The 14,097-nt window shown below is 37.8% G+C and overlaps 1 protein-coding gene across 1 annotated transcript in view; it reads left to right on the top strand.

Moving 5' to 3' along the window:
* Window positions 1–13,492, top strand: part of mapkapk2a (MAPK activated protein kinase 2a) — a 43,067-nt gene extending 29,575 nt beyond the window's left edge. The window contains exons 2-10 of the mRNA XM_084395286.1: window positions 1,114–1,253; window positions 10,427–10,491; window positions 10,606–10,685; window positions 10,780–10,906; window positions 11,003–11,078; window positions 11,214–11,338; window positions 11,472–11,557; window positions 11,670–11,750; window positions 11,877–13,492. Coding sequence (XP_084251412.1) covers window positions 1,114–1,253; window positions 10,427–10,491; window positions 10,606–10,685; window positions 10,780–10,906; window positions 11,003–11,078; window positions 11,214–11,338; window positions 11,472–11,557; window positions 11,670–11,750; window positions 11,877–12,026 — 930 coding nt within the window. The 3' untranslated portion in view covers window positions 12,027–13,492. The remainder of the gene's footprint in view (window positions 1–1,113; window positions 1,254–10,426; window positions 10,492–10,605; window positions 10,686–10,779; window positions 10,907–11,002; window positions 11,079–11,213; window positions 11,339–11,471; window positions 11,558–11,669; window positions 11,751–11,876) is intronic.
* The last annotated feature ends 605 nt before the right edge of the window (window positions 13,493–14,097 follow it).

Here is a 14,097-nt window from a genome sequence, read left to right as displayed (position 1 = left end):
AACCTAGCTTTACGACTGGACCACATTCTGCTGTCAGTGACGTTTCAGTCAGGTCTTGGGATTGAGAGTCTATATTTGACATTTTCAATGATGTCATTGCTCTTAACATTCTTAAAATACTGCTCAATTTTCCAGGGCTCTGAAATGTGAGTTGGGAGTGAAAGTGGCTGTTAACTTTACGCAACCATATAAATGTTCTGTATATTTTAAAAGGTCATCCTTTTAAAACATGTGAAGGGCATTTGGGCTAGTTGCCTACAGTCAATTATATGCTTTGTTTTTGGAAAAAAGGGATGTGTGAAATTTAAATCATTACAAATGGATTTATGAGGTCATTCATGAAACTCATTTAAAACAGTATCACTGCATCATTTTAGGCCCGGTTTCACAGACAGGGCTTAGACTAAGCCAGGATTAGACCATAGATCAATTAGGACATTTAAGTAATTTTTATAAACATGCTTAGAAAAAAACATTACCGATGTGCATCTTAAAACTAAAAAGGCACTGATATATTTTTAAGATCAGTCAGTGCAAGTTTATTTCAGTGGAAACAGCTCAGACTTACATTTTAGTCTAGGACTAGTCTTAAGCCCTGTCTGTGAAACCAGGGGTTAGTGTGAAAACTGAATGAAGTACTAAGTGATTTAAATCCCATTTCCTTAGAGGATGATCATCTAATGAAATCGGCACAATCTCACACATACATAGTGGACTAGAATCTGATCAGTTTTGTCAGGATTGTCTGATCATCCAGTTCCTTGACTTGCATATTACTTTGTTACCACTAGAGGGAGGCAAAACTCCAGAAATCCTCTCAACGACACCTATTCATATGTGGTTGTTCTGCACTTTTAAACTGTGTACACACACACACACACACACACACACACACACACACACACACACACACACACACACGTACGTACGTACGTACGTACGTGTAGTGTGTATATATAATTCCTGTGCTTTTTTCCCCCATATGTCATATTATTTTGTGCTTTATTATTTTATTATTATTATTATTATTATTATTATTATTATTATTAATAATATTAATAATAATTTTCACAAACTTTAGTTTTTAATGCTCATTTTCGTTCTCTATTGTAGATGCTTCATGACTGTCCCAAAGCTAGACGAGAGGTGGAGATGCACTGGCGGGCTTCCTCCTGTACCCATATCGTCAGAATTGTTGACGTCTATGAGAATCTCTACCAAAACAGGAAGTGCCTTCTTATTGTAATGGAGTGGTGAGTCATCATCTTCTGCTGTCTTCAGTATAGATAACAAAATGCCCTGTTTTTTTTTGTGGTCATTTCTACATTTCACTTCCTTTGATCAACTTTCCATTCATAAGCAATTTACAATTCTGTGAATATGAATGTTCCATCTTCTTCATTCAACAGTTTACATAGAGCAACCCTAGATTATGATATTTGCTCCATAGTAAATGCTGATCAGCACTATGATCAGGCACTGTCTTTATTTCCTGGATCATCCCTACTTGGTATTAAACCTGCAACCTTTGCTGTTTTGGCCCTTATCCATCTGGCTTGGATGTTAAGAAAATCATCAGGCATTTGTTTCTGCCATAAATACAAGTTAAATGATGTTTGAATTTAAGAGTTTTTACCAGTACAGTCATTATTAGGGGAACAAAACATCAAGTCAATCTTTCTGTTTTAGGCTAGTCACAGTTTGAGTAAATATTTCATGAGCAATATAATGACTTGACATTTGCAATGCACTGATTATTGTGTATGTATGTATGTCCTGAATTGCATTGTCATGAAAACCTTGATTCATTTAGTTACGTTTTTACGCAACCCCTTAACTCATTTGTAAATGCTTTTGTCAAGGTTTCGTTGCCTCATCCGTGTAAAAAGTTTACCAGCAGGTGTTTGGAGGTTACTTACGGTAAACACTCATTCACCTATATGCCCCCATCATGTTTGAGTGAATTGAAAATTCCCTTGTCTGATGACGTACCTCCTTAGTTGGTGACCTCTCCATCATATAGACTTTATGTTGCATAACCAGACGCTGTTGTTTCCCACACTTTGCAACATGTATGCTACTGCTAACTGGTACCAACCTTCTCTTCCAACCACCATTGTGTGCTCCTGTGCAAGGCAGTTGAACCCAGATTTCTTCATTGGGACGGTCCCTGCTGTAATCAAAATGCAAATCGCATAGATGCAAGTTTTCATATGACGACACAAAATAATAGTGATTTGGTTAAGTCTGCAATAGATTACTGAAATTGCAAACTACTGATTTGATTGTTTAGAAGAGTTTCGGGAGGAAAGAATGGTGGAGGAAAGAAGTGTTTTAGTAAAAAAAAACCAACAACTATGTATACGGACCTGCTTATTTATAGTTCTATCATTAAGTCAGAGATTTGAATCAATCAACTGAGCAGTTTTTTCCACAGTATTTTGTGAGTAGAAAATGTTGTACATTTTAAAGCCAAATGCATCAATCTGGTGTGCTTTGACAGTTCAAAATTAAGAGCTCCAAACCATTTTCATTGTCCAAATTGAACAGAATAATTAATAATTAATTAATAAATAAGTCTTTGCATTGACTTGTGCCTGGACTTTAAAGCTACACTGTGTGATATTTTCCCCCATCTAGTGGTGAAATTGTATATGACTACCCAGTGAATATTAGTTTCTGTTCCTTTCAATTTCGAGGGCGTTTTAACTCCTACGGTGGCCGTATTATTCCAAGATTAACATGGCTTCCAGTTCGACTTCGTCCAATTGCGCCTTTAAAACTATCACCTGTGATCCGTCGCAGCACAGATTTATGGTACAAGGTAAACAATACTTTTTCACCATTGACGTGAGGAAAAGTAACGCAAGTTATACTAGAGGTCGTTCTGGCGTTATGCACAACCATGCTATGGTTAGACAAGCAACTATAAAACTTCGAATTTACACAAATAGGCTGAATTACCTGTCGAGAAGAAAGCAGGCAACTTCGCCGTCCGTTTTAAAATCTTTGCTCCTCATGAGCTCTTTACATCTGGGAAAAGTTACTCCAGTATTGACTTTGGTCTTGCTGATTTGCCTGTCGCGTTGACGTTTTTATTCTCTCTTTCGCTTCCTTGGCGACTCTGCTACATGTCCTCGAAAATAGGCGTGATCCTCCATCAGCAATCTTTCAAATCTGCCGGCAGTAGCGAGTAATCTCCCCCTCGCATTCGTCTCTGAGTCACTGAGTGTAAAGCGCGAAAGGCGAAGCTTGAATTTACAGGTATGTCCCTCTTTGGCTAATGTAGTTTCAAGATGGAGGGGCAACATGGCGACCGGCATTCGAACCCCTCACCCGTATGTACTTTCAATGGCAGATTATAAACTTACGAGAATACTTTATTACTTGAAAGAAGTAAATATACATTAATGAGCACATATATTTTTGAAAGAACTAAGTGTTTTTTGCTAAGAATCAACTAAAAAAATTACACAGTGTAGCTTTAAATAGAACTCAAATTCTTTTTAGTTTTGATAGTGTCTGTCTACATTACATTCACACTGGTGTTTTAGGAAGCCAAACAAGTACAATACTAATATTAATAATTATTATTATATTATATTATTAGTAGTGGTAGTAGTAATAGTAGTAGTTGTATTCCTAAGACCGTAGTTTAATAAATTTAACTTAAAGGGTTAGATCACCCAAAAATGAAAATTCTGTCAGTAATTACTCACCCTCATGTTGTTCCAACCCCGTAAGACTTTCGTTCATCTTCGGAACACAAATTACGATATTTCTGATGAAATCTGAGAGCTGGCTCTCCCCTGCATAGGCTGCAAGGTAATTAATATCTGCCAGCCCAGAAAAGTTAGTAAAGACATTGTTAAAATAGTCCAAGTGACTACAGTGGCTCAGCCTTAAGTTTATCAAGCGACGAGAATACTTTTTGTGCGCAAAAAACAAACAAAAATAGCGACTTTATTCAACTATTCATTTTCTTCTGTGTGGGCCTCTGAGTGAGTTCACATAGAGTAGCGCAGCGCTTCTGGGTTGTACGTCAGAACGTAGGCTCACTATTGGTCAGCATCACACACATGACCAGCGTCGGCCAATAGTGAGCCTACGTTCTGATGTACAACCCAGAAGCGCTGCACTGTTAAAATATCTAATAGCATTTCGTTTGTCACAGCTCGGCCAGAGCGGTTGAGCACGGTAAAGCCGAAGTTTCCTCCTAATCTTTAACCATATCTCCTCCATATCGCTTTAAAATATAGCATTCTGTGCAGAATTCAAATGGGTCCTATACGTTTTGTGGAATGTGCCGACTCGCGCACATGATTCGCTCTAACATATTCATACTAAAATTTAATTTTATATTGCCTGCTACCTCATTGTGGATATATTGTAAATAGGTGTATACCTGTTTAAATAAAAAAAAAAAGTTTTTAATACAGTGAGGAAAATAAGTATTTGAACACCCTGCTATTTTGCAAGTTCTCATGGAGGGGTCTGAAATTGTCATCGTAGGTGCATGTCCACTGTGAGACATAATCAAAAAAAAAAAAATCCAGAAATCACAATGTATGATTTTTTAACTATTTATTTGTATGACACAGCTGCAAATAAGTATTTGAACACCTGAGAAAATCAATGGTAATATTTGGTACAGTAGCCTTTGTTTGCAATTACAGAGGTCAAACTTTTCCTGTAGTTTTTCACCAGGTTTGCACACACTGCAGGAGGGATTTTGGCCCACTCCTCCACACAGATCTTCTCTAGATCAGTCAGGTTTCTGGGCTGTCGCTGAGAAACACGGAGTTTGAGCTCCCTCCAAAGATTCTCTATTGGGTTTAGGTCTGGAGACTGGCTAGGCCACGCCAGAACCTTGATATGCTTCTTACAGAGCCACTCCTTGGTTATCCTGGCTGTGTGCTTCGGGTCATTGTCATGTTGGAAGACCCAGCCTCGACCCATCTTCAATGCTCTAACTGAGGGAAGGAGGTTGTTCCCCAAAATCTCGCAATACATGGCCCCGGTCATCCTCTCCTTAATACAGTGCAGTCGCCCTGTCCCATGTGCAGAAAAACACCCCCAAAGCATGATGCTACCACCCCCATGCTTCACTCATCATTCTTCTTCCTCCAAACACGTTTAGTGGAATTATGACCAAAAAGTTCTATTTTGGTCTCATCTGACCACATGACTTTCTCCCATGACTCCTCTGGATCATCCAAATGGTCATTGACATGTGCTGGTTTAAGCAGGGGAAGCTTCCGTGCCATGCATGATTTCAAACCATGACGTCTTAGTGTATTACCAACAGTAACCTTGGAAACGGTGGTCCCAGCTCTTTTCAGGTCATTGACCAGCTCCTACCGTGTAGTTCTGGGCTGATTTCTCACCTTTCTTAGGATCATTGAGACCCCACGAGGTGAGATCTTGCATGGAGCCCCAGTCCGAGGGAGATTGACAGTCATGTTTAGCTTCTTCCATTTTCTAATGATTGCTCCAACAGTGAACCTTTTTTCACCAAGCTGCTTGGCAATTTCCCGTAGCCCTTTCCAGCCTTGTGGAGGTGTACAATTTTGTCTCTAGTGTCTTTGGACAGCTCTTTGGTCTTGGCCATGTTAGTAGTTGGATTCTTACTGAATGTATGGGGTGGACAGGAGTCTTTATGCAGCTAACGACCTCAAACAGGTGCATCTAATTTAGGATAATAAATGGAGTGGAGGTGGACATTTTAAAGGCAGACTAACAGGTCTGTGAGGGTCAGAATTCTAGCTGATAGACAGGTGTTCAAATACTTATTTGCAGCTGTATCATACAAATAAATAGTTAAAAAATCATATATTGTTTAGATTATGTCTCTTACAGTGGACATGCACCTACGATGACAATTTCAGACCCCTCCATGATTTCCAAGTGGGAGAACTTGCAAAATAGCAGGGTGTTCAAATACTTATTTTCCTCACTGTATACTGTTTGGACAAAGTTAATGTGATTGCCGTAAATGCAGTCTAACATCAAAACATGCTAATTTTTAGCAATTAAAAAAAATGACCATATCAGCCAAAATTGGAATATATACTGTATGTGCCCAAACGTTGCAATGAATGCATAATATTTGCATGGTGGAGATCTTAAGTATTAGATTCTTTATTATTGCTTTTATGCTGATTATTATCTTCTTGTATGTAAATTCATGACACCATTTTGTCTAGTTTCAACATGATTTGGCTAGCAGAACTGCATGCTTTCATTGAAAAGATCAAAGTGATGTGCTTGTGCTCACCTTTATTGTATCAGATATGATGATGTGAAAATCAGAAATCACACCTCCCAGTTTCAATTTATTTGATTTGTGTGTTCTCGTGGTCTCACTCGCGCTGACTAGGACATTTTCTTTACTGCTTGTCTTGTAGTAGGAAGTCAGAAAATGCACCTGTCACCACTGTTTACCAGCAGATGTTTGTTAAAGGGATACTTCACCTCTGGGAAGATGAATGTGTATTTAAAATAGGTCATTTAAGTAGAAGAAATGTGAAGAAATTTTTGAATTTGGAGCTTTCTAGACTGAGAAAAGCCAGAAAATGTATTTTTGGCTTATGTGGATGAAAGACAACAACTCCCAGAATGCACTTGCTTCGCTGCCTTAGGAGGCCACGCCTATCGGTAAGAGTGCGCAGTTGTTGAAAACAACAAAGCTAGCCTACGTGATGAGTTTGCGAGGGATTTAGAGATCGTCCAAAATGTCCGGGATTCGGCTTTTGCGTTCTACAGTCGCCATTCATCATGTTTACTGTGGCGAGCAGGACGAGGCTGACGGCCGCGGGAGAACGGCGCGAGGCCGGTGGCGTGATTACTGAGACGCGCCGGGTCTCGCATCTCTCACGGAGGAGCGGGAATTTTTCTTAGCAATGGTAAAACGCACATCAACCGATCACTTGTTTAGCGTTCATGTAAACACTACATTCAAATTCACCAATCGGAATGAATTCAGTTAGATTGAAAGGTGTGCATGTATGTAAACAATGAATGGCGACCGCAGAAAGCAAAAGCTGAATCCCGGACATTTTGAACGATCTCGCCCGCCGGACAAGTCCGGGAAAAGGAGGATGGTTACTTACTCAGCTTTCTCCTACTATTCAGCTTTCTCCACAGAACAAGAGCTTGCTAGCTTAGCTTCCAAAGAAAGGCTGACTGTGTGTACATTCTGTGAGTGAGATCCCACCCTGTATGGGCGGGCTGAAAACATGCGGAACAACGCCATCTACTGCCTGTAGTCTTTAGCCTCTGTCCAGAAAATCCTCCGATGACGCAAAATGACGATTTTTGCGTCATCGGAGGATTTTTTCCAGACAAAAAATACATAAATCTCTTGTCTCAGGGTCACATGAGGGTGGAAAGCATGGTAATTCGAAAATACTACAGGTTTTCTACTAATACAAAGCTTAATGCTAAATCCTGAAGTAACCCTTTAATAAAATTTTAGGCTTTTTGGGAAAATTAATCTTAGAGGTTAGAAATATTTAAGTTTGTTTTATTTTGTTTTAGTCATCAGAGATGATGCAGATAGGGATGGGCCAGGATAATCTTCACTAGACTTTTAATGGGTGGTTGTCTTGTTTTGTGAGTGCAATTGTCTTAGCAGTCATTTTCTAACAAGAGGCAATGCAACACAACTTCCAGAGGAGTGTTTTACACTCATAATGCACTTTTGACCCTCTGTCGATCCTATTGACCGTGGCGGGGAATACAAAGCTGTCAAAAGTCTGTTGGATGATGCTTGCATGTAAATTTACTGTTAATTCATAGTATCAGAATTCAAATGGGCTACTGTAAGTAATATTCCTTTTATGATACTAATCTACAGGTTTATTCGTGAGGTATTTTGGAGAGACAGTGTTTTCTGGAGTCTTTATGATGTGGAGCACTGCATCCTGACAAATGGCTTGTGATGACCGACAGCTGGAGCATCTCTTGACTAATATTGTGCTATAAAGGTTATAGATATTTAGCGGAGAGTAATTTTAGCAGACGATTTTGTGGAAGGTCGCCTATGTGCGTAGTCTGGAGGTTGGTCACTCCCTTGTGTTCTCCAGAAATGTTGAGTTTATAAAGTTTCTTCATCTAAATCCACTAAGGAACAGAGGAGGCAGTTCTGTTTTTTGTTGACCTCTGCCTGCTGTACATTTCTACACAATAAAATCTTATGTACGTTTTTTTTTTTTTTTTTTTTATATATATATTCCTTTTTTGACATAGTTTATTGGATAGTTTACCCAATTTTTTTTCTTTTTTAAATGTTCCAAACCTGTGTGAGTTGGTTTCTTCTGTTGAACTAAAAAGAAGATAATTAGAAGAATGTTGGTAACCAGACAGACCGGCTATCGTCAGCTGTTTGATTACTGACATTCTTCTAAATATCTTGTGTTCAGCAGAAGAAATAAATTCATACAGGTTTGGAACAACATAAGGCTGTGTAAATGATGACAGGATTTTTATTTTTGGGTGAACTATCCCTTTCAATTCCACAAATGCTAATTTAATAGGTACAATAATGAATCAATATGTTCCTTTGCTTCTGCTTTACAGTCCATTTTATTTTTGCCAGTCTTAGAAATAGTATTTTATTAAGAGTAATATTGTTTAATGGATGATGCAAGATTTCATACATCATTTTGATGTAAGAGACTCATAGGGAAGTGTAGTATTTCTTTAGAAACCGTTGAATCTTTCCCTAATTGTATGACAGAAATGAGTGAGTGAGTTGCTTCCTGACATGAGTGATAGTGTGGTATTTGTGGCTCATAGGATATCATCTTATAGAATCATCAGTATATCACTGCTGTTAGTCATAGTACGAATATTAAGATAAGCTGGTTGAAGGTAGGCTATATCGTAGACTACAGAAGATCATGAATAGATTACAAGAAATCAGGCTATAGGCATCTCAGCTCGCAGGAAACAGAATCTACAGGTCATCAGAACTGAGTGTGCCGCAAGTGATGGAAATGGAAAATGCCAACACTGTTGTTCAGCTTCAAATATGGCTTTTCTAAGAAAAATTACACATTATTTTGCAACCCAACCCTATAGTGGGGCTTTAGTGGTTTGTACCATAAATGACATGCCTTTCAATATTCAGCGCTTAACACTCTCTTTTTTTCTTTTTTTTTAATACTTTCAGCTATAGTGTATATATCGACTGTCTAAGATGCACAACGTCTGGGGATTAGTAAGATTGAAAGTGGTGAAACGTGTTGTGGTTGTTCATAGCCCCTTCTCACAGTGAGCTGTCTCAGTCAAACTCATAGTGCGTTTTTCTATCTCTGTCAGGCGTTTGATGATTTCACGTGAAACTGACTGCAGTTCTAGGTGAGCTGTAGAAATGAAACTCGTCTTGCACGCCGTGACCCATAGTGGGGATATGAGAACAGTATGATTCTTCGTATTTGCATAGATGTACACAGTTATCAGCACAGTGTGTACTCAACTCAGTTTCAATTGTATTATCATGCTTTATTGCAATAATGGATGTGCAAGATCCAATCAAGTAGACTAAATATGGGTTTTTGAGTCATTGTCTCATTAACAAAATCATAATCATGCAGTCTTATGCTGATCCCTCTCCTTTGTATCCCTTTTATCTCTCTTCCCCCATCTTCCTCTCTTCTCTGTTGAGAGAAAGACTTTCTAAGCCCAATGACCGAATTTCTCGCAACTGGCAAGTTTTCAAGAAATGGAGCTCACCTGACTTGCGCATCTAGCAGCGGTTTGCGTGTAATCGGAAATGATAACCACAATGATTACATGGGGACAAAGGTGAAAAGATCCCCCCTTCATGTGGTTTTTTTTTTATGTATTTGAACAAAGTAATTTGTATGTGAGTTTCAGAGGTAGGTCAATACTTATATCTGGCTGTTTAAAATAATAAAATTGCTCTTTTGAAGAAACATTGCCCCAGCTACTATTTCTATTTCAAATCCACTTTGGCTGAATTTACTGCACTACTTAATTTTCAAATGTTGTTAATAATAGTAATAATAATAATAATAATAATAATAATAATAATAATAAAAATAATATTTCACTTTTCACTTAACTATGTTTTAATGTCACGTAGTTTACTGTCTTTCTATAACAAAAAATATCTCCACCAATATGAAGTTTATTTATTTATTTATTTATTTATTTATTTCAAGCAAATAGTGTGACAACAGAAAAGATACACAATAATAATAATAATAATAATAATAATAACTTATACACTTATGCTTGAAATGGAGTGGGGAGAAGTAAAACTTATTGAACCCCACCCCAGTCTGTCAAAGAATTTATACAAACAAAATACTGTAAATACTGAAGTATTTTGAATACTGAAAGTTACTTGTATTTTGTAATATGCCTGCTGATTTTTGCTTTTAATGTGTTTTTGAAGCATGGATGGGGGTGAGCTGTTCAGTCGGATTCAGGACAGAGGGGACCAGGCATTCACTGAGAGAGGTAAGTTGTCTACTCTTACTTTGCAAAGTTTATACAAACAACTGAAACGGTAGTTAGGCCCTTTTTCGCAATACTGAATACTCTGTCTGATTTCTTATTCTGTTGTCTTTTCAGAGGCTTCTGATATCATGAAGAGTATAGGAGAGGCCATTCAGTATTTACATGCGATAAACATCGCACACCGAGATGTCAAGGTAAGAGTCTCATGATGACCACTATTGAAGTGATGGAAAATTGTTTGACTTCCTCATTTTCTTAACTGAATATGCCTGTGAATCCACTTTGCAGCCAGAGAACCTCTTATATACCTCTAAAAGGCCCAATGCCCTTCTCAAACTGACAGACTTTGGGTTTGCAAAGGAGACGACCACACACAACTCTCTGGCGACCCCTTGCTATACTCCTTATTATGTTGGTAAGAATATCATAATCATCAGTACTTGGATGTTGATAATTAGATATGTTCCCACTCGTGAAACCTTTCCATTTTTTCAAACTTTTCATGTTATAGCCCCAGAGGTTCTTGGTCCAGAAAAGTATGACAAGTCCTGTGACATGTGGTCTTTGGGTGTCATCATGTATATTCTGTAAGTGAATCTGTCTCGTATGTTGTGCATACACCATTTTTCTCTGTCTAGGCCTCTATTTAAATGGGTTTTGTGACTCCTGACCTTTTAAAGTCTGTGTGATATAGTGCAATTCTCACTTTATTCAACTTCCAGGCTCTGTGGTTACCCACCTTTCTATTCCAACCATGGATTGGCTATATCCCCTGGTATGAAGAAACGAATCCGTATGGGACAATATGAGTTTCCAAATCCTGAGTGGTCAGAAGTCTCAGAGGAAGGTATCTGTCAAGTTCCTGTTTTGTGAAAGCGACTTGAGAAACCGTTCCTAGAATACTGTTATCTTCAAGTTATTTGTTTTGCACATTTCTAAGAATGATTATAGATTTGAGTGACTCAGTCTTCCTATTTTAGCTAAACAGCTCATCAGAACATTACTGAAAACCGAGCCAACACAAAGGATGACCATCACAGAGTTCATGAACCACCCCTGGATCAATGTGAGTAAATATTAGCATTATTTAATAGATACTGTGTTGATTCAGACAAATGGATTTCCTTTGTACATTATCTTTGGCTTACTATGTTATTTGGTGCTTTGCGTGGCTATAGCAATCAATGGAGGTACCACAGACGCCCCTACACACCAGCCGTGTTCTGAAAGAAGAGAAAGACACATGGGAGGATGTCAAGGTGAGGCCTCCCTCAACAAAAAAGGCTTTTCAGAACATCTGACCATTTTCAGAACATTTTTGCAATCACTGCACTTCAGATCCATATCTTCATTCTAATTCATGTTAATATGTCTGTATTCCACAGGAGGAAATGACTAGTGCCTTGGCAACAATGAGAGTCGACTATGAGCAAATTAAAATCAAGAGGATTGAAGACTCGTCCAATCCGCTGCTGATGAAGAGGAGAAAGAAAGCTAATAATATGGCTCCTGAAAATGAGACGCCTGCTTGCTAAGGACACGTTCACTCTGTCGCACATGCACACACACATTTTACACTCGTATATTAGTTGAAATGTTTGATTTAAGGAAGCAATAACTGAGTTAAAACTAGTTTTTTTTATATATATATTTCTTTTTAATCACTCAACATTTGTAACTAATACACCACTTTGCTACCAAAAGAGAGGGGCTGTACAATTATGAAACAAGACTATACATATTGGAGTTGTGAAGCAGCCGACATCCACTAATTTGCTCCTTACAGTGTTCACGAGTTTTTCACATGGTGTTTAGTGGGGTAATCAGAATGCTAACTTAGTTACCTTTCTTTTGCATTTTATTTGTCCTTTTTCTCAGTTTTTTTTGTTTGTTTTTTTTAATATAAAAAAGCCATTGGTACATGAGTTCATGAGTTATACACACATTTACCACTGTTTGTTTTAATGATGTTCCATTCTGAGTTACGGGACCGCTTGTAAAATAAGTTGCCCCTTGATAGCATGATTATTCAGTTTCCTTTGTACTGTTCATGTTCCGAGGAGCTTATGCATAAGTGCTAGCTTTCCTGTTCGTTCTTCATTACGTTTGTCATTCATGTCTGCACTTGAATGCTCTTTTGCAGTAAGACTAGTTCCAAGAGACACTATCAGTGTCTAGATGAAAATGTATTTCTGAAATTTCTGACTCTTTGAATGTAAACACACTCTGTTCTTTACTGTGAAATTGTCTGTCAGTATTGTTCAGGGTCCTCTCTAGTAAAATACAAGATCTTTTTTTGAGCTTTAGATCCAATTAGCCTTATGTTGGTTATCAGATTGAGAGGAAAAAATCATATTGCTCCGCTTTCACATTGGTATTTGATCAAGCTTACCATGGAAAGCCAGTCTAGCACATTTTTTCAGCCCTTTGCTTAATTCATGCTCGGAAATACTTTTATTGCACACTGCTTTGATTTGCCTTGAATCAATCCTATGCATTTGTTACCAGCTAGTTTTTCCTCAGAGATTTGTAAAGAATGTTAACCTATACTCTGGCATTTCATTTTCACAAATACCTACTGAAATAATCAGTAGACATATATAGTCTACTGGCTTTTCATCCACCACCCTGAACTGCAAAGCCCGTTTGTATTTTTTTAAGTGTATAATGAATGAATTATGAAACGGGATCTTTGCGAGAGTGATCAAGATGGTTGTTCTTTTGGCTGGAGAATGAAAGTGTGATAACCGTCGACTGTACTCTTTGTTTGTTATGCCAGTGCATTTTTGTTTGTTTTGTGTGCTTTCCATGCCTACCATGCAGTAAGTGTTTGAATGTGAGCAGCTTTTAGGTACCAGATGTTTTGTAAAGGAACAAAGAAGACTAGGCCTCATGTTCTGGAAATGTTTAAGGGAATCCTACGCATCCAACGGATTGTTTTAGATGCACTGATTGATGTACTCTGAAAGGTTGTCTTGTTTTATTTTTATTTTTAACTGTATACTTCTTTTTTTTTTTTTTTAGGACATGATTTACTGCTCACAATGTTGAACATGCAGAGTATACTCTCAAACAGCAGATATCTCCCAAACGATTTCAGTGCCCCTCTTGCAAATAATGGATCTTTTTAGTCAGTCTGGAAATTTGATGTTTGCAGTTTCTTTGATTCCCTCATGCATTAATTTTTCAAAGCAAAGACTACAGTATCAGACAAGTTGAAAAACAGACTAGAATTCCCACAGAACTTTATACTAACAGGGAAAGGCAGATATATGTCTTGTTTTTAGTATCTGACTGCTGTACGTATGTCTTGGTCTGCTTCAACTTTGGATTAAAACACCAAAAAAAAACAAAAAAAACTGCCTGTGTCTCATTTAAACATGTAGATTTATGTTAATACCACCAATCCTAGTATGAACAGTTTCTGATCTGTATTTTCACAAGTCTTTTTATTTATTTATATTCTCATACTAACTTGGTTCTTAAAACCTCTCATTCACTCTACGAAATTGACCATGCAAATCTTGTAATCATTCTCATCTCCCCCAAACCAATGAATAAATTGCTGATATCTTAATTCATAACTGATTTCACATGTTCTCATCC

The sequence above is a fragment of the Rutilus rutilus genome (genome assembly GCF_951802725.1).
Source record: "Rutilus rutilus genome assembly, chromosome: 22".
In the NCBI taxonomy this organism is placed as follows: Eukaryota; Metazoa; Chordata; class Actinopteri; order Cypriniformes; family Leuciscidae; genus Rutilus; species Rutilus rutilus.
Note: the sequence above shows the minus strand (reverse complement) of the source record. Positions and strands in the feature narration are given on the sequence as shown.